Consider the following 19,627-nt stretch of genomic DNA (forward strand, 5'->3'; position numbering starts at 1 on the left):
ATTATATTATTTCATGGGACAACACTATATAAATGAAACTTGGATATAATTTTAAGTAGTCAGTGTACAGCTTGTATAGCAATATAGACTTACTTTCATCTGAAAATAACTCAACACACAGCCATTAATGTCTAAATAGCTGACAACACAATTGAGTAAATCTCACAGTGAACATGTCCAAATTGTGCCCAGCTGTGTTGTTGTCCCTCCCTGGTGTCATGTGACTCGTTACAGTTACAAGGTTCCAGGTGTGAATGAGGAGCAGGGCTGTTACATTTGGTGTTTTGGGTACAAGTTGCTCATATTGGCCACTGGATACTCACATGGCACCTCACAGCAAAGAACTATATAGAGAAATAGAGTTGAAACTGAGCTATAACATGGTGGCCAAGGTCATACAGCAGTTTTCCAGGACAGGTTTCACTCAGGACAGGCCTCGCCAGGGTCAACCAAAGAAGTTGAGTCCACGTGTTCAGCGTCATATCCAGAGGTTCAAAAAATAGACGCATGAATGCTGCCAGCAGAGGTTGGAGACGTGGGAGGTCAGCCTGTCAGTTCTCAGACCATACACCACGCAATGCATCAACTCAGTCTGCATAGCCGTCATCCCAGAAGGAAGCCTCTTCTGAAGCTGACGCACAAGAAAGCCTGGAAGCAGTTTTCTGAAGACAAGCAGTCCAAGAATATGGATTACTGGAACCATGTCCTGTGGTCTGATGAGACCAAGATAAATTTGTTTGGCTCAGATGGTGTCCAGCATTTGTGGTGGCTCCCTGGTGAGGAGTACCAAGACAACTGTCTCTTGCCTACAGTCAAGCATGGTGCTGGTAGCATCATGGTCTGGGGCTATATGAGTGCTTCCGGCACTGGGGAGCTGTGGTTCATTGAGGGAAACATGAATTCCAACATGTACTGTGACATTCTGAAGCAGAGCATGATCCCCTCCCTTTGGAAACTGCACCGCATGGCAGTTTTCCAACTCGATAATGACCCCAAATACACCTCCAAGATGACAACTGCCTTGCTGAAGGTAAAGATGATGGACTGGCCAAATATGTTTCAAGACCTAAACCCAATTGAGCACCTGTGGAGGAGGAACGCAAGGTGTCTAACATCCACCGGCTCCATGATATCATCATGGAAGTGGAAGAGAATTCCAGTAGCAACCTGTGCAGCTCTGATGAATTCCATGCCCAAGAGGGTTAAGGAAGTGCTAGATAACGATGGTGGTCACACAAAATATTGACACTATGAGCACAATTTGGACATGTTCACTGTGAGGTGTACTCAGTTGTGTTGCTAGCTATTTAGACATGAATGGCTGTATGTGGTATTTTCAGAGGACAGTAAGTCTATACTGCTATACAAGCTGTACGCTGACTACTTGAAGTTATATCCAAGCTTAATTTCTATGCTGTTGTCCCATGAAAATATATAATAAAATATTTGCAGAAATGTGAGGGGTCTCACTTTTGTGAGATACTGTATATATTGTTACAACAAAACCTGATATCTCCAAAATGGTAACTAAATCTTTGTAGCAAAGAAATTGTTTTTTGAAAGGGAAGTAAAAAAGCTCTTAGAATGTGAAATTGTGAGATTGAAGCTTTTGGTGTTTTCTATCACTATATAAAAGCATGATGCTGTGTTATTGTTGGATGCATTGTGGTTTCTGGATCTGCACACACATTCTGAGCACAATTCAGATCAGTAAGAGGTTTTTTATTGATTTGCTTACTTATAATAACAATAAAACCAAGCTGATGTGTGATGTTCCTATTCATGTGTGTTTTGACTTTCACAATAAAGATCACAGTAAAGAAGAGTATAGGTAGGGAATATTGTTTCGAAATCTCCTTTTCTATTATAAATATTTTTCTATTGTCCATGCAGTAGCAACCTTTCTTATACTTTACTATCAGTACCTGCGTTGCTGCAGCAACAAAGCCAGGAACAGCATTCTTACCTGTACAGGTTAATTCCTCATTTAAATCTCATAGAGTGTTGTACATGTGAAGATTTGATGATCCTTCCATGAGATTTGGATCTATATCTCTACACTGGCAGTGTAAAGAAAAAAATGTTCACTATTCCAAAATTCATATTTTTATCAATTGATAACAGTTAATAAATATTTTAGATAATGATTTTATAGCAATGATTTATTCTTTCATGTAGCCTGTACATGTGAATTGAGCACAGAACATTTACCTTGTTAATATGAGGCTGACTCAGGACACAGAAATCAGCCCAGCCCACATATAGAGGTAACTCTCCAGTTAAGGGGGCTTATGTAAAGGCTTCTATAATATTTACATAAGCTTCACATGACACTTGACTTTCACACTCTAAGGCATGATTCACTAAAGCCTAGTAAGTGAGGACCAGAGTTATCAAGGGTAAACCCAGTAATTCAGTGCTGTGTATATGCCTTTCAGATACTCTGAAATGCTGGCATCACCTTATACCTATTGGGCAATTATCTATCTACAGATCTTTGTAGTATTATAGTACTATAACGTACTGTTCACATTCAGGGGAGAACAGCAAATATCTGAAGTTTTCTGCTGGTGTGTGTTCTGTTGATGAAAAGACCATTGGACAGTTCACAGGTGAGGGTGTTAGTAGGCACTGTGTTTGTACAAAATTGTGTTTGTTTGATTTGAAGCTCTTCAGCATGTAGTCTGCTGTAAACCCAGCTGCTGCCTGTGCCATTTCCATAAATAATCATGTTCCTTTTCTTAGAATCTTCCACGTTCTCAGTATTTTGTGGTTGACAGTGTTGTCTAAAAGTAAATATTTTAATATGTATTTTGGTGGTTTCTTCTGCTAATAGGTTGTCAGCATATTCACTAGTGATGCGATGTGTATCTCAAGGCTGTTTATATGCTTTGTGTTGCACCTACCATGCAAATGGAGTGTTTTAGCCTTGAGCGGAAGAGAAGAGACGAACACAAAAGCCTGCTGTGAGCAGAGAGCTGCTTTTTTACACTGTCGTGACTTGATTTGCCGACTCCTGATTGGACACAGTGACTCATATCAACTTCCCTTCTGCAGGCTTGCTGTATATCTGGCTCTTGACGGATCAAGAACTATCTAGAAGCCAGCTGTAAAATTTAAGGTTGAATTCATTAGTAAATGTGTAGCTTTGCAATGTGCACACATTACCTACAGCTTTTTCCTTTAATTAACATGTCCCTTACCAAGTAGTCTTATTGAGATTAGAAGTCCTCTTTTACAAGAGAGACTTTAACAAGAATGCTCATCGTTATTTCAGTAAAAGTGTTCAAAAAGGACCTCAGTTACAAACCATATGTAAAATGCCTAGAAGACAATTGTCTATATCTTAGCAAAATATTCACATTCACAAAGATTTGATTACACCATTTTAGCATTTTTGTATCAATATGCATATTTATGGCAGACCCAAAAAGTTTTTATAACCTTTCACAACGGTGTTATTGGCTAACAGATGAATATTTCCATTGGCAACACCATGTCTGAGAATTTATTTGAAAACAAGAAGTGAATGGGATCAAGTATAAATCCCTGTGGAACACCAGATGATAAACTTAGAAAAAGAGAAATAAATCATCAACTTAAATATGATGTAGTCTCAGTAGTAATTTCGTATGACATTATGATGTTTTTGATATATTTTGATAGTATTTTGGCATCTATCATTCACTGCTTTGTTAATAGTAGTAGGATCATGCTGTGTAGATTTAGATTAGTTAGGTCTTAATCCTGACAGAAGCTTGTTCAGGATTTAATATATTGTCAAGAGGCTTTTATTGTCATTCCATCTATATACAAGTACACAGTGGAGTGAAATGACATTCCTCCGGGAACAACACGGTGCAACAAGGAACAAAAAGTATAAAGTGCAAAGGTGCAGACATAGTGTGCAAACAGAAAATGAAGCTAGAAACAATGCAATAAATACAATAAATTAAACAGACATTAGACATTTTAAACAAGCAGGACAGTACAGCACCGACACAGCACACTTGAGTAAACAGTGTAAACACAGTTTTAGCAGCAGTTTTCCAGATGCAAGTAGAGCATCAAAAGAGGTGTGTGTGTGTGTGTGTGTGTGTGTGTGTGTGTGTGTGTGTGTGTGTGTGTGTGTGTGTGTGTGTGTAGAGTATGCATGTGAGGGGGGCTTTCAGATCAGTCCTTGTGTTTCAGCAATGTTTGCTTCAGCAGCTTCAGGAGTAGCAGATACCAGAATATTGGCCCATATGTGTAATTCAGAAACAATCAAGTTGGTATTCATTAATCTTTTTAATAAAGTCAAGAGAAGACATAAGCTTCTTTCCAGAGTTTAGCTACATTGCTCATCTGAAACAATACATAAAAATGATATCAAGAAATCTGCAGTGAATTCAGTACCATATTTTAATAAAAAAGAGCTCTAACCAATCTGGTCCAGATGTTTTACTGCCTTCAGTGGACCTGACCAGCATTAAAACCGTCTTTGAAATTACTGATTCAGCTAATGTATGAGCACAAAGTCCCAGCATATTTATCAACATCAGATACCAGACCACTTACTGTACTGACATTCATCATGCTGTTAATCAATTCAGCTTTAATAAAGTGCAAGTTAAAATGTTTAACCATCTGTGCCTTGTCAGTATTAGCTTCAATAATGAGGTTTTGTGGTGCAGAGTGTGACTAATCACTGGAGAAGAAATCTAATCCAAACTGGTGTGGGGTTATTAAAATGCTGTAAGTAAAAATTTTAGAATTAGCTCTGCATGGAGTAAGCACATGTATTGCATAAAGACCGTAATGAACTACTGGATTTTTTTTTATCTTTACTGAATTATTTCTCTCTTATGACTATATAGGCTTTCACAACCTGGTGTCGCTGTGCTTGAGCTCAACTGATTGCTGCTTCCTCAGATTTTCTCTCTCTCTTTCGCTCACTCAAGTTATTAGCTGTCAGTTTGATTGCAAAGGAGAAAATGGTGAAAAAACCATCTTTAGTTGAAAGGCCCACTGACATGGGTATTTTTATTCTTCTTTGCCTCAGCCTGTTAAACTTGAGGAATATAAGTGATATTGCACCGTACTTAGACTAAAGAGAACATTTATCCTATTCAAACATTGTAGTAGTGAAATCCACCATGGACAAGACTTACCAAGTGACATTTGTAGTTTTACCACATTCTGAAAATTGATGTGTTCATTTTATTAAGCTGAATGCGGGATGCGTATTGGCACAGTGGGTAGCGCTGTCGCCTCACAGCGCTGGGAAATCACTGTCCTTTCTGTGTGGAGTGTGCATATTCTTGCCATGCAAACAGGCTTATTGGAGGTGCTAAATTGCCACTAGGTAGGTGTGTGTGTGAATGTGTATCTGTGTATCTGAGTATCTGCCCTGTGATGGACTGGCAACCTGTTCAGGGTGTTTTCTGCCTTTTGCTCAATGAACGCTGGGATAGGCTTCTCCGACTGAGGAGGGTGAGCTGCTTATATGATGAATGAATAAATTGAATGCCTGTTTTAGCATGGTTTTCTAATTTAACACGTATTGTTGTTTTTTTTTAACATGTCTGTTTTAAGAGTGTAATGGGTTTGTGCTGTGAATTACCTATTTTAAGACAGATTTTTGCCTTTTTAGTTGCCTGCCAAACATATTCACTTTATAGAAGATCTATGAATGGCCTGGGTGATATGGTCTTCTTGCAGTATCATTAGTGTCACAGCTCATTAGCCTTGTGTCTTACGAGTATTCACATGCAAGATGAGGAGAGCTCTGCTTTTAAGCTGCAGCTATGGAAACCCCTTTGTTCTTCTTTCATGGACAATATTCTTGAAGACTTTCAGAATTGTATCTGAGTAGGTAGGCTGTTCCTTCTAGCCATCAAGGCCCTCCCTTTTCACTGCGCACCAGTGTTCCAGCAGATGTACTGTGGGTGCTATATTTGATGAGCTCATCCCTGTGACGTTCTGTGACGGTATAACTTTATATTTGTGTCTCAGAGATATTTATCACTTGTTGTCCTTATTGTGCATCAATATAAGAAGATATGATAAGGGATTTTTGAGCGTATTTGATGCTCAGTATCCACTGAGTGAAATTAATTTTATTGTTTGTGGAAGTCAACAGTTTACATAGGACATTGAGGGATAAGGCTGTTTTGAAAGCACAATTTAAAAAAAGCTTAATTGAAAAGAATTGTTATTACTCTTATTTAAGTTGTTCTGTGAAACAGTTCTAGTCTTACTTTTCACATACAAACGTAAAACAGTAGTTGTATTTAGATTATTCAGTGATTTAAAACATGAACCAAGTCAATTACGGTCCTCAGTCACAGAATTATTTTTCTTGATGTTTCATAAATTGTGTTCTTTGCTACATCACATAAAGGTTTAAGTCTTTTCTGTACATATAGTGTTATAAGTTGATTTTTTTTTCTTGTATCACTGTGTAAAAAAAGTCTCTTTCTTCATTCTCTTGAATGTAAAGATGTGAAAATTGGTACCCACTGTGCATCTAGTGTTGAGTATCCCTGGCGACTGCTGATATAAAGCCTGTGATTTCTACAGTACTGTGTAAAAGTCAGAGACCACCTGCCATTTCTTTCAAGTCCACTCAAAATGGCCATTAAGTAGCCATAAATTAAATAATTCATTTTTCAACTTCTGGAAGAGAATCAGGGCTGGGGTTAAGGGTTGGGCTGAACAATTTGGGCAAAATATCTAATTGTAACTTTTTTTTCAACCAATATTATGATTGTGATGACTCTAATAGGTCTGCATACTATAAACATGGGAAAATGATCTACAACTACTCAGTACAACTATCATTAATGATTGTCACTTTCACATGGTTGCATTGCATGTGAATTGGATAGCAGTGCTGTTTGAGAAATTAGAACATGCCATAATATGCCACTGAGTGCTGTGATAATGAGGAAAAATTAGTGTAATTTAGCATTCTCTCCAGAGGCCTGTTTTGACGCCAAGTCACGACATGAAGTCCACCCACTGTAATACATGCTTAGGTTTTGTTATTTTTCTTTTTGTTCTACTCTGAAATCACATTAGATATTAAGCATTTAGTACTTTGTACTACTGAGAACATCATCTGAAAGTTAATGGGGCTGTAATTTTCCAATGGTCAGTGGAAACAATAAAAATTAGTCCATGCCTTGTGCACAGGAGCACTAAGTACACGGTCTGGCACTAGGCCACTTTGGCCACTTGGTTAGTAATGTATTAAAAGCATTACATGAAGTGATTGAGCTTTCCAAAATTTATGCTCTTCATGGAAGAAACATGCTGTTTTTTTTGCACAATGAGCACTGAAAGCTTCTCCAGCTAAACCATTGGATTATTTAGACCATGAACATATGGTTCATTTGAATTAGAAAAGCATTTGCATGTAGTTTTTGGTGCATAAATGCAAATCACTGATTAGTATCCATTGTGAGTACACCTGAGGCGACATTCATCTCTTAGAGAACATTGAGTGCTCATCAGACTGGCTCTTCAGTCCCTGTGCACGCCATGTACTGGAAAACTAGCAGCATGTGTATATCAGCATATGCTGTGTGGATTAGGCGATGATGACCCATGGACCACTCTGGTATCTCATTGACATGGTGCTAATTGTAGTGCTGAAGGATTAGATGCCTGTTTCTGCAGATAAGCAATGTTGTGGAGAACAGTAGTGATGATAGAGGAGGAACAACAGGTCCTCCTCTCTCCCCCCCCTTCACTATCACCACTGCTGTGAGCATGCTCAGTGGGACCTTGCTTTAAATGCTTGTGTGCTTTTGTTGTCTCTCTGCTGCTCATCCTAGTGCTGACAGAATGCCCCTCTCTTCCCCTCCCTCCTTTTCTCTTTCTCTCTCGCTCTCTCTCTCGCTCTCTCCCTCGCTCTCGTTTTCACTCACTCTCCCTCCCCCTCCGCTCCCCTTTTCTCTGCGCATTAGCTAGCCAGCGCTCTGGCGAGATGCGCATGAATAGGAGTGCTCTGGTGATCACCAGGTGCTCCTGGGTTGTCTTTCCAGAGCAAGGGTGCCTGTTCTGGGCTTCAGAATCCATAGCATCTCCTTAAATTCTAAGTATAATTTGCTTTTCCACTACTCAGTCTCTCCAAGGAACTGACCTGGGCTTTCTCTTGGCTCTTTCATTCAGACCTGAGAGCAAGATCTCCCGGTTGGCTCAGAGACTCAACCAAAGGCAGAGTGATGCAGCGCTGATCAAGGACTTCAGACCACTTCTGTTCTTCAGTGGTGCTTCAGGGAGCTCCCTGAGCCTTGACAGGTGAGTGACCCTCAGCCTCCTCCCACCCTCTCCATCCTCCTACAGCACGTCTAATTGACTGACCTTATCTAGCACAGGTGAGAGCAGCACTGTCACTCTGCACCCTTTCCCTCAAACGTGCTACTCATCCCCTGTTCCTCAGGCTTGTGGTTTTGATTCTTGTAAATTCATTGTAGGCAGAAAACCCAAGCTCCAAGGGTACAGAGATGAGAGAGGAACTCTCAAGGAATACGCTAAATTATCTGCTGGTGTCAGAGGGCTGTGCTCCTTCACCGTGGAGTGTATATTATTAGGGCTGTGTGGGTGTTTGTGTAGAAAACCTGGCACAAGCAATGAAAAACAGGGCATGGCTGTCATGTCATGTCTGAATGGATTATAGACCCCTGAGATAAGAAATATCATGCCTATCCCCATCATTCCATAGTTCTGAAGTGAAAATGTAAATGACAGCTGAGGACACTTCAGGTGCAATCACTTGCTCTTCTTCTGAATCTTTGGATTTTCCTTATTTATACAACAATGAGTTTTGTTGGTTCTTGCTTTTTTAAAATGGTTTTCATGCTTCCATCATCTTCAGCTTTACAACACCTGCATCTCTTAGGACAGTTTGGAGCATGACTTTTCATGGTGGTTCATCCCTGCCTAAAAACTATGACATGGGGCAGGTTTTGTGAATGTTTTTTCAAAACTGTACTTTTTGAATGCTGTATTTTCTTTACTCTTTGGTTTGTCAAGGGTGGTTACATAACATACAGTTTAGTGAGTAAAGAAATAACATTACTATTCTTTGAGACACTGCCACTGTAGTATTTACACTTTTTTGCATTCATGCCATGACTTTCATGTATGAAACAGAAACTGTTTTTTCCACAAGATGCTATTTTGAATTGTTGGTATATCTGAGCTGGTCTGAGCTATTTCTGGAGTATTTCTCTTTTCTAAGTATTCAGCTGACTGGTTTTATGAAAGCGAGATTACATGAGAAATTCTCTGAAGATCCTTGAACTTTAACTAAAGTGGACAATTGAGCCACTGTCTGACAGTCATATTAAAAGAGTCTGGATAGCGTGGTTTGTTTAGCCTTATCCTTTTTGACATTGATCTACTGTATGATGTCCTTTTAACACAAATACAGTTGATTGACTATGTCATTCCAATCATATTTAGCAAGAATATTGTGTAATATGATTATGTTGTGAATCAAGGAACAAGCATGACAATCAGTAGCAGTACATCTAAAAGGTTGCTATACATCATGAATAAGAATGAGAAAAATTGTGATGACATAAAAGCTGAATGTACAAGTGATTTTTTTCTGTCATGCACAAAAACATTGTCAGATGTTAAAAATGTGTGAAGTAGTTCACAATCCTCAAAGGCAAAAGGCATATTGAAGCGGCTCTTTCTTTTACATTAATCACTTTACTTTGTCCATCTGTCAGACAGGCGCTAATGACTCAGAAATTAGTCAGAAAAGGCAGAAAATGTACTAACCGGGATGCATGCTTTGAATTCATTTGTGCGTGGAGACAGTGCAGCAGACAAGACATTCTTCTCTTACTGTAGTGTGCTGTGTTCTCTCTCTCCTCTCCCTCCCTCAGGACCTTCTCCGTTAGTATGACCCAGCAGATGCAGAACCTCCAGCTGACCCACAGTAAGAAGGGGGCTGGTCCCGCCTCTCCAAGTGCAGCCAAACGGCTCTACCGTAACCTCTCAGAAAAATTCAAGGGCAGCCACTCCTCTTTTGAGGATGCCTATTTCTTTGGCCGCTCAGATCGCATTCGCAAAGCCTCGGTGAGTGACCAAAGAGAGAGAAAAAAACAGTTATACTAGTTTGAATTTTCTGGTTCCACAATGTTGTTTTTTGTTGCTCTAATCAGAAAACTGACTATGTCTTCTTGGTGAATCCTATATCTTCTTGGGAGCCCAGGCCAAATCTCTTCCTAGGATTAACTCAGGCCAGGATTAACTCAGTATATACTTCTGCTCTACCTCAACAGAGTAGAAGTTTGTACTGGATCTTGTAGTGGTCTTCTAAGTATTACAATTGGTCTGCAACAATTCATGCTCAGAAATGTACGATACATCTGGGTCTAGTTTAACATACCTTCTATCTAAATGCTTGTGATGGTGCCATATTATTTGTGATGGTGCCCTTCAGAATGCACATTGTAGTCATAAGAGGCCTGTCTCTATTAGTCATTTACATTTATATAGCTTGGAATCTATTTATTTGACCTTATTGTTTTTGCTGTTTGCTGAAGTGACATTTCAGCTCATACCACTATGACCTCATGTCTGTCATAGCTTCGCTATGGTCCTTTGGTCCTTCTACAAATGTCACTGATTATTTGTCTGCTTTAGGAATAATCTAGAAATGGTATTTTCAGACATTTAATAGGAAAACAGTTCACTTACCTATTAAAGCAAAGGTTTTTGCTGCTTTCTGCAGTAACGCAATAACATCCACTGGATGCCCTTTTTAGTGTACGTTAATTCACGTTAGAGGGCCCTTATATAAAGAGCTATATAAGAGCCCATATGAAGTTGGTATTTAGAACATCAACCATGGTGACCTTGCTTTCCTTTTCTCTGTTCAGAATGTGCAAAGCAGCGAGGCTCTCTTCGAGGCGGTGGAGCAGCAGGACCTGGACGCTGTGCAGATCCTGCTGTTCCAGTACACAGCTGATGAGCTGGATCTCAACACACCCAACAGCGAGGGCTTGACTCCTCTCGACATCTCCATCATGACCAACAATGTACCCATCGCCAAGCTGCTGCTCAAAGCAGGGGCCAAGGAGAGCCCACATTGTGAGTAGTCCTGCCTGCCTGACATGTGAAAGTAGTGCAGGTTTCATATGAACCAGTGTTATGATCACAGTCATCAAATGCTTGGCTTGCTTTACAGATGGATCCATTTGATTTTTTTTTCCAGTTGAACTCAAATATGGCTTCTACAGTATTAGAGGTTTTTCACACAGATGGTCCAGTTGTTTTTAATGGCCTTGCAGCATTTTAAGCAGTTACAGCTACAGCTTGATATACTGCTAAAGGATACAGTGCTATTTTCTGTAATTGCTAACTGAATGTGTTTTTGACTGTTGTGGACATTTGAATTGTTGTTGACTATTTTTATGACACAATAATGAAATTACACTTTGAAAAGTGCAAAAGTGCTGTATTGGATAAAAAAGACCTCGTGTATCCATGCTTTTAGTTTTGGTATGTGTGGAACATTCAGAGATTGAAACTGTATTGCAGTAATTCATCATCATCAGAAGATTTTTCTTATGTCACATGTCTGGTTTTTACTGTCGAGACCAAAAGCAGACCCTCACTAATTTGACAAGTTGTTTGCAGTGAAAACTGGGATACACAGAGGGAGGCAGTGTGATGTTTTTTTGACACTTTGCTTTAGAGGATTGTGCAGTAAGCAGTAGAGTGCAGAAATAAGTAAACCTTTCCATGATGGCTGTCATAAGCACTCGTAGTTCTGTCAAAAACATAAAATGACAACTGTCATAACAATTTAGTTAAATGCAAGCTGAGACACTTTTTTTTCTAAATAACCTTTTATTAGTTTTCCATTCTGACTGGAGGAGTTGGTTAATTCTGGAACATTATCAGTTTGTGCTGTTTAGTCCCTGATCTCATATTAATGGTATACACCATAAACAGTTAAAAGCTTGGAAATCTACCTGTACTGTAAAAATATAGTAACCCCTGCAAAAAATTACTTTTGTAAATGTGTTAAGAATAATTTCATGTTGTAAGACATGGATCAGGGAGTAAAGAGACGTCATTCAAAAGGACAAGGTTGGAGGAAAGCATATGAATCCAGCTTAGATCTTTTTGCTCATGTCGTGAAAAGAGTGATTTAATCTGGCTTTGCTATACCATGCTTCATTGTAAGTGTTTGTAAATATATATGAGATATGAATAGTGTTTGGAGTTATGAAGTTCAGTGTGTCTGTTGAAGCCTAAGAGCAGTAAGCAGAATATAATGTACAGATAGCATAAAGTCCTATTCTGCACTCATTTGCCCTTGAACTAATCAATAGCATATTCAGCTCTGCAACAGTGGAACAGGTGTTTCTTACCTCCTACGCCACAGCAGAGAAAAAAGCCCCACAAGAACTGAGTGCTTGAATCAGTGTGAGCATGAAAAAGCCAAATGTTGTCTGAGAGCAAACAGAGAACACTGTACTGCAGTCTGGCAGTTAGGGCGACAAGGGGGGGACATCGCATGGCATCCCCTAGAAGAAATCTTAACAAGGTTTGTCGTTTAATGGTTTAACTTTTCCAATGATGCATGTAACGCACAGCAATTATACTAAGTGATTTATTGTACCCAGGCTGCAGTTAAATTTCAAAACATTTCACTACGACACAATCCGATCCTTGTAAACAAACAGAAAATAAACATTGCCGTATTTTCCCCTCCTGTGCTTTCTGCATTATATTTATGTCAGGCCAGAAGTGCCAAGTAAATCAATCAGCCAGACGCCTGACAGCTTGGAGGTCCAGCCTTAGGTTGAGGTTAAAGCTTGTTTATGGGCAGGGCTAGGTCCCCATAATGTCTATATTTAGGGCAATCCCCATGTCCCCACAATGCCAACTGTGTATGACAGGGCACTATCGGCAGACTGGCCCATTAATTTATAGTTTGTTCAATTAACCACACATAGTGGCCAGATGTCAATCTTCAGAGCACAGGAAATTGCACCTTCTAGACTGCTAATATTGGTGCCTTTTCCACTGCACGTGGACCCCCAAGTAGGGCCGACTAGTTTTATTGCCCGCTTTTTTCAGAGACGACAACACTTACTTTATCATTTCTCCTGGAGAGCTCTCGTCTCCAGGGGTTTGAGCCAAGCAGAACAGCCCCAGTGAAAGAGGGTTTCTTCAGCCATGTATTTATTTGTTTATTTTGCTGTCATGGTCTATGACTAAGGCTCTGAAAGAACATGCAGTGGTATTCACAGTCTATGAGGAGGACTGGCCAGGCTGCATTCATTTTACCATGACAAATCTATACGGCACAACACAGTCCTGTGTGTTCCAGCCTGCCACCGAGTACGTTCATTTTCTACCCCACCACCCCTAAACTCGTTTGACTTCATGTACAACCACACTGACACTGGCAATGACAAGTAGCAGCATTATGCCTTGAGAGTTAATCGAGATGTAATGGTTTTGCTGCTGTTTCCATGAAGACTTTATATTCTAACCTGATTTTAAGACTTTTAGTAACACGTTTCCAGTTATTTTCATTATAACTTGAAAACATATATGCATATTTATGTATGTCTGTATGTTGTTGCTGTTTGAGCAAAACCTCATAACTTTACATGAGAAAGCAAAAGGCAATGTAACCAGATTTTTTTCCAAGTAATTTTGGATAATTTCTTTTGGTCCATTCATTCATCATGAATTTTACACACAATGTGCAACTAGCTTGTTTAAATTGTGTAAAAAAAATAAAAACGACAAAAATTGAGATTGACAAGGTTTCGTTGCTGCAGCTATATAGAGCAGTGACATAGAGCTCTAAAAGTGGACAAAATAAACTTTATCAGAATAAGTTTGTTATGCATAAATGTGTTTATGAATGAGAGAATCACTTTGCAGTTTTTATTACCGACATGTCTTGTTTTCAGTTTGGAGTCTTCTACTTTGTTGTGGCTTCTGTTAGTTTGCAAGTTTATGATTTATCCATAGTTCTCCCAGGATCACTGTCCGATGTAGTTTCCCAAAGCCATCCTTTTATTCTGATGTTACTGATCCTGCCAGCATCAACAATGTGTTTTGCTGAAAAATTATTCTTCAGGCTTGAAGTATTTCAGAAATAAACAAATTCACAGCTTGGCGGTAGCTGGAAATAACTTAATTCAAGGGGACATCAATAGAACTTGCCATTAGAAAAGCTGTATTTGAACGAAAAGGTTACCATTGCAAATTATAGCAACAGTGTGAAGGCAAAAGGGCTAGGCTGGAATGGCAAGGGATTGCATTAACAACATCAAATAAATTAGTGGCATTAAAATTAATGGAAACAATGTGCATCAAGGCGTTAACCTCTATACCACTATATAGGTATGCATACTATAGGTATGCTGACTGTACTTTGACAGTGTTTATTTGTTTTTAATAAATGTGTAATGTATGAATTACACATTACACATCATATATTAATGGTCATGAATTAAATGTTTACTTGGGCATTACATCTGTTTTTACATTTAAATTTGTCATGATCGGCGTTATCTGGATCTGGATTCATTTTTTTAGCACTGTGCTGTGATCACCATTGTGTTGTATTGTGGGACAAAACCTTGAACATACATTTTTGTTATTTTTGAATTTATCTGACATATTTTGAGAACTCCATGATGCCAAAAATCATGTTGAATGGACCAGTAGAAATATTCCATAATTACTTAAATCTTGTTTTTCTAATTCCCATTATGAGTTAAGAAGATTTTTCCTTTGCCTGTAAAGTAAAACCATTTTGGAGATACAAAGTTTTGTCCTGACACTGAGAGTTTTCAACATAGTGATCACTGGAGCTTCACTGGGAGAAAACAGCAGCAAAAACTAAACTTGAAACTCTAATTGTGGTGATCGCATGATCTTTCCATCATTGTTCATGTAACACGCCATAACTAAACTTCATGCTTCATTCAGAGGCTACACTGATAACACAGGGGTGCTATGGAAGCAGCAGCAGTGCATAAACGGTGGTTCCCTCTTCTGAGAAAAGAATCAAAAAGTATGCCTTGATCCAGCTTCCTTGTGGCCCACTCGTCCCCACATTACAAACCACCAGTGGATTGCTGCATGTAGTTTGTAAATCACTGCTTTAATTTACAGAGTGCTTAAAGTCAAGATAAATTAGAAATTGTGGCATTTTCCTGCTGAACCATTTGCTTCCAAAATTCATTAAATACATGTTTCCCTCTATCAGTGCAGTGTTCCCCCTGCCACTGGCTGCAACACAAGCCTGAAGCATGATCAATCCCCTTCAGTGTTAACAGTTGGAGAGTTTTTTTTTTCTTCAAACATATCTTTTGCTCATTTCTGCCAAAAAGTTCTATTTTAACTTCACCAGTCTGCAGAACTTGTTTTTAAAATACATCAGGCTTGTTTGAAAGGTCTGAATTTTGCGGTGAGGATACAGGAAATGTTTTCTTCTGATGACTCTTCCATATTTGTGCAGGTGTCACTACACAGTAGAACATTGCTCCACCTCTGCCGATTGTTTTTTGCAGTCACATGGGCAGTCTGATTTGATCTTACAAGTAATTTTCTTGGGAAGTTTTCCAGACCTTAACTTGACCCCACTTTTCCTGTGGGCTAAGGAAACAGCTACCTGAAAACACTTTGCTTTCCTGTAATAGTCTTCTCCTGCTAATTTTTAAATCTCTTGCAGTGCCCAAACTTTTGCATGCTGCTCCTTTTCTTTTTCACTCTTAAATTGTATGAAGCAAGTATAATACACAAATCTTGCTTAAAATACTGAAACAAATGTTTCATCCTCAACTGTATGCCTTTTGAAAACCAGTTTATGTTCTACATACTTACCCATTCACAGTAACAGAAACTTTGACCAGGGGATGCAAAACTACAGTAACTATATGTAGTATTTTGATGTGATAAGTAATTCCGTAAGGAGTGTTTTGATCATTTCTCTTTTTAATGTCATGAGAATGAATGGAAAGTTTGTAACTTGCATTCGCATTTCAAGTATGAAAGCTGCCCTGAGATGATTGAAGGAGTACACTTCGATGGTTCGATGGTTCAACTCTGCAGACAGTCATATTCCTGAATTACTAAAGAGGTTTTAAAGTGGGTTGGCAGAATCTGGCTGAGAGGACCTTCATGAAGCAAAAAATAAGCAAGTGCCTTGTTGCCTACTTGAAATTGTCCAGCCATCAAGTATGTAGGCTTTGGATTCATCCATCATTACAGACATTGGATTTACTTTATCTGTGCCTCTAGATAACTGGATAAGATCCAGCTAATGCAGTAGGCTCAAAAGACTTTGGCTTGATGTAGATCTATTTGGGGGAAAATATCTGATAGTGATTTTTTTTTTCTTAATATTGTGAATGTGATTTAAATTGTGATTGTTTTCTATAAATTAAGGCCCAGGCCTGTGTAGATCAGCTTATCATCATTTTTTTAGCTTGAGACTGAAAAACTGAACATACTGTGCCAGACTACCAGGTATTTGTGTTGTACATAGCACATGGTTTGTTGATTGCTTCTGATTGGTCTAACTCATCTACAGGCTGTTCATAAGCTCTGTGATGTTAGGATAAAGCTTGAAACTTGCTTAGACAACACTGATGACAATGGAGGTTATAATAAAACTTGCAGCTCTTGTGATTTAAAAATTGCACTCTTTCAAATTGCAGAAACAGCATAAAAGTGATTCATCTTTGAACTTAAATTTTAAGCATTTGTGCTTTGTATCATGCTCAGTTTAGCATGAAATTATTCCTCACAGTCTAAAACTCTTGACAGATTCATTGTTGAGAAAAGTAGGAGTCACAGCCTTTGTTAGGCTGGCTACTATATGTGGCACTATTACACTTTGAGTGACATGATATAGCTACATAGCTGTCTTGTTTGACACAGTGCACAAGTCAGTCTGACATTTCTGTTGACATTTTGACAGCTAACATCAATTACCTTCCTTCATTCTCAGCCCCAAAACTCAACATAGAATCTCTTGTGGATGTCTTTTTATATTGTTGTGCTGCATTAAAAAACTGGGACTGAGAATGAATTATGTTGTGTGTTGTTGTGCCATAGATAATTTTTTTTATTAATGACAATTTAATGGCTCAAAAGTGAAAAAATTGAAAAAAGGTGAAGGACAAATACACAAAAAAGGTTCTTGACTGGTGAAATCCTGAGAGTCCTGTGGCACAGACAGCAGTGAACACATTGTTAATGGATTGTTTTCAGTGAACCTGTCCATTAGGCTTCAGTTTAAGTGTTTGCTGCTGTTTTTATTGTGAGATAAGGAACCAGCAATCAAAGCTTTCTGTAAACGGCAACTCACTCACTAAAACACATAATGCATATAAAATGTGCTGTTTAAGAGCTCAGTTCTGAGGAAGCCCTGGTGCTGTTTCTGCAATTTCTGACCAAGACTTTTGATTTTTGACTCTAAATTCACGATTTAGTTCGATATTTAAAATATTTTAAAAATTGCAAAATTTGTCCAAAAAGGCTTGATTCTACAAAGTTACTATTGTTATTAGTTATGAAATAGAACTTTTTTAATGCCTGTCACATCAGCCTTTTACCATAAGTCCCCAAAAGATGTAAGACATAGAATTTACAAGCTCCTTAGGCCTGTGCATTTGTTAACTTGTTGTGTGTTGTGTTTCAGTTGTGAGCCAGGAGAGCCGAGAGGCCCATCTCTCAGCACTGGTCCAGGAGGCTCAGAAAAGAGCCAGTGAGCTCTCCACCCAGGTGATGAGAGAGAGCCTCAGCCTGGAGACTTCTGACAAGGAGAAGCAACTGAAGGCCTGGGAGTGGAGATGCAAGCTATACAAACGAATGCGTACTGGCTTTGAGCACGCACGTGAGTGGGTTATTCTCAGTCTCCTTTTACGAGTGACTCCTAATGATTAACCCTAACAGACTAGTCATCGTCCCAGCAGCACACAATTCCACCTCATCTTGAACTCACAAGCAAGCCCCAGTTTGTGAACGTTCTTTCAGTCATTAACCTATCGTATACATTTTATTAAGCCAAAAAGAAAATGATTTCTGTCAGGTATTCCCTGTCCTGGTACCACCCTGCTTACATTTCCATCATGTCCTTCTTTTACCTGGTCTTTTGCTCTAGTCCCTCATTCTCATTCTCAAGCAGTGTTCCCCATCCATGCCTAGCTTTTGTATATGTGTATATATAGACCTGTTCCTTTCCTGTTTTGGTCTTGCATGTTCTAGTGTTTGTTTTCTCTGTGTGTTTAGGTTTGTAATATGTTTCTTTGTTACCCTTTGCAGTCTTTGGCTTGTTTCATCCAAGTTTTATGTTTTTAATGTTCAGCATAAAATAAAACAACATATAAAACTTGGAGCTCATAATAGGAAAAAAAAGTCTTGTGTCTCTTGCGTGCCATACAGGAGCAATAAAGTCCATCATAACTTTAAAATGCCTGTCATTTTTTGCTATAATTCCAGCATTTATGCGTTTGGTATTAATGATCTGTTTGATGATTGTGCCACACACAGAGTTGGATAACTGTTTGTAGTTACTCTGTTTATCTAATGCAGTGCAATGTGCTTGACTGCTTTAATGCTTGGAACATGCCATGTTCATATGCTTCCAATTCTTAAATTCACATGCAACATCTTCCATTTATCTGTATTTATTCCCAAAATGCCAACTCCATCACTGCCAATGCATACTCCATAAAATCCTACTAGTTATACTAGTGTGCTGGAAATTCCTTGATGCAATGCTGAAAGCTGTTGCTGAGTATTGTCTGAGTTTGAATTTGGGCTGCCTTAGTGACTTACAGCTCACAGGTCTGCTAGAGGTGTAGTGGCAGCAGTGGTGAAGGCCATGGAAAAGAAGATTCTTCTTTTCTTTGACAAGCTATTTTCCTGTTCTGAATAGACATTGACGTCTACTGCAACATTTGATTGAAGCATAGCAAATGCCTGATAGTTATACTAATCAATTTACAGTTACATTTACATTTACAGCATTTAGCAGACGCTCTTATCCAGAGCGACTTACAAGAAGTGCTTTGTCAATCTAGAGAAAGTCTCTTTGCTAGTTACCAATAGCTTAGAGAAAAAGACAGTTCTGAGCTCAGATACTGCTAGAAACAAATATATCACTGCAGACACCAAGAGAAAAAGAAACAGAGTTGAACGCAGAACTCCGTGCCATTCAATGCAATACAATAACAATAAGAGACAATACAATAAATAAAATAAGTGCAGCTTATACATTTACATTGGGATTTTATTGGTTGATATAAAAAATACAATTACATATATCACATATTTAGCAAGTGCATTTTACTTTTGTTTTTTATTTAATTTATTCACAATATTCTAATATTAAAAGTACATTTGAGCAATGATTTTGGGTGGGCAATAAAGTGGAATAAAGTGGTTTACATTCACTTTTAATAACAGGTACTGGTGAAAACAAAAAATGTTATTTGGAGCAATCATTTTTGGTTCTACTGAGAACTTGTACACTTTAAAGGAACATTAAATGGCTTTCCACAGCATATTTTAGAAAAAGGTTCTTAAAATCTGCAAAAGATTTTTATGAATCTTTAACTGAATTATCCAAGAA

The 19,627-nt window shown here is 38.6% G+C and overlaps 1 protein-coding gene across 2 annotated transcripts in view; it reads left to right on the top strand.

Annotated features, from left to right (window-relative positions):
- Window positions 1-19,627, top strand: part of ankfn1 (ankyrin repeat and fibronectin type III domain containing 1) — a 91,298-nt gene that overhangs the window by 42,897 nt on the left and 28,774 nt on the right. For both annotated transcript variants that reach the window (XM_017724344.2, XM_017724345.2), the window contains exons 7-10: window positions 8,158-8,286; window positions 9,888-10,080; window positions 10,887-11,097; window positions 17,693-17,887. In XM_017724344.2, coding sequence (XP_017579833.1) covers window positions 8,158-8,286; window positions 9,888-10,080; window positions 10,887-11,097; window positions 17,693-17,887 — 728 coding nt within the window. The remainder of the gene's footprint in view (window positions 1-8,157; window positions 8,287-9,887; window positions 10,081-10,886; window positions 11,098-17,692; window positions 17,888-19,627) is intronic.

Source organism: Pygocentrus nattereri, chromosome 13 (assembly GCF_015220715.1).
Source record: "Pygocentrus nattereri isolate fPygNat1 chromosome 13, fPygNat1.pri, whole genome shotgun sequence".
NCBI classification, from domain to species: Eukaryota; Metazoa; Chordata; class Actinopteri; order Characiformes; family Serrasalmidae; genus Pygocentrus; species Pygocentrus nattereri.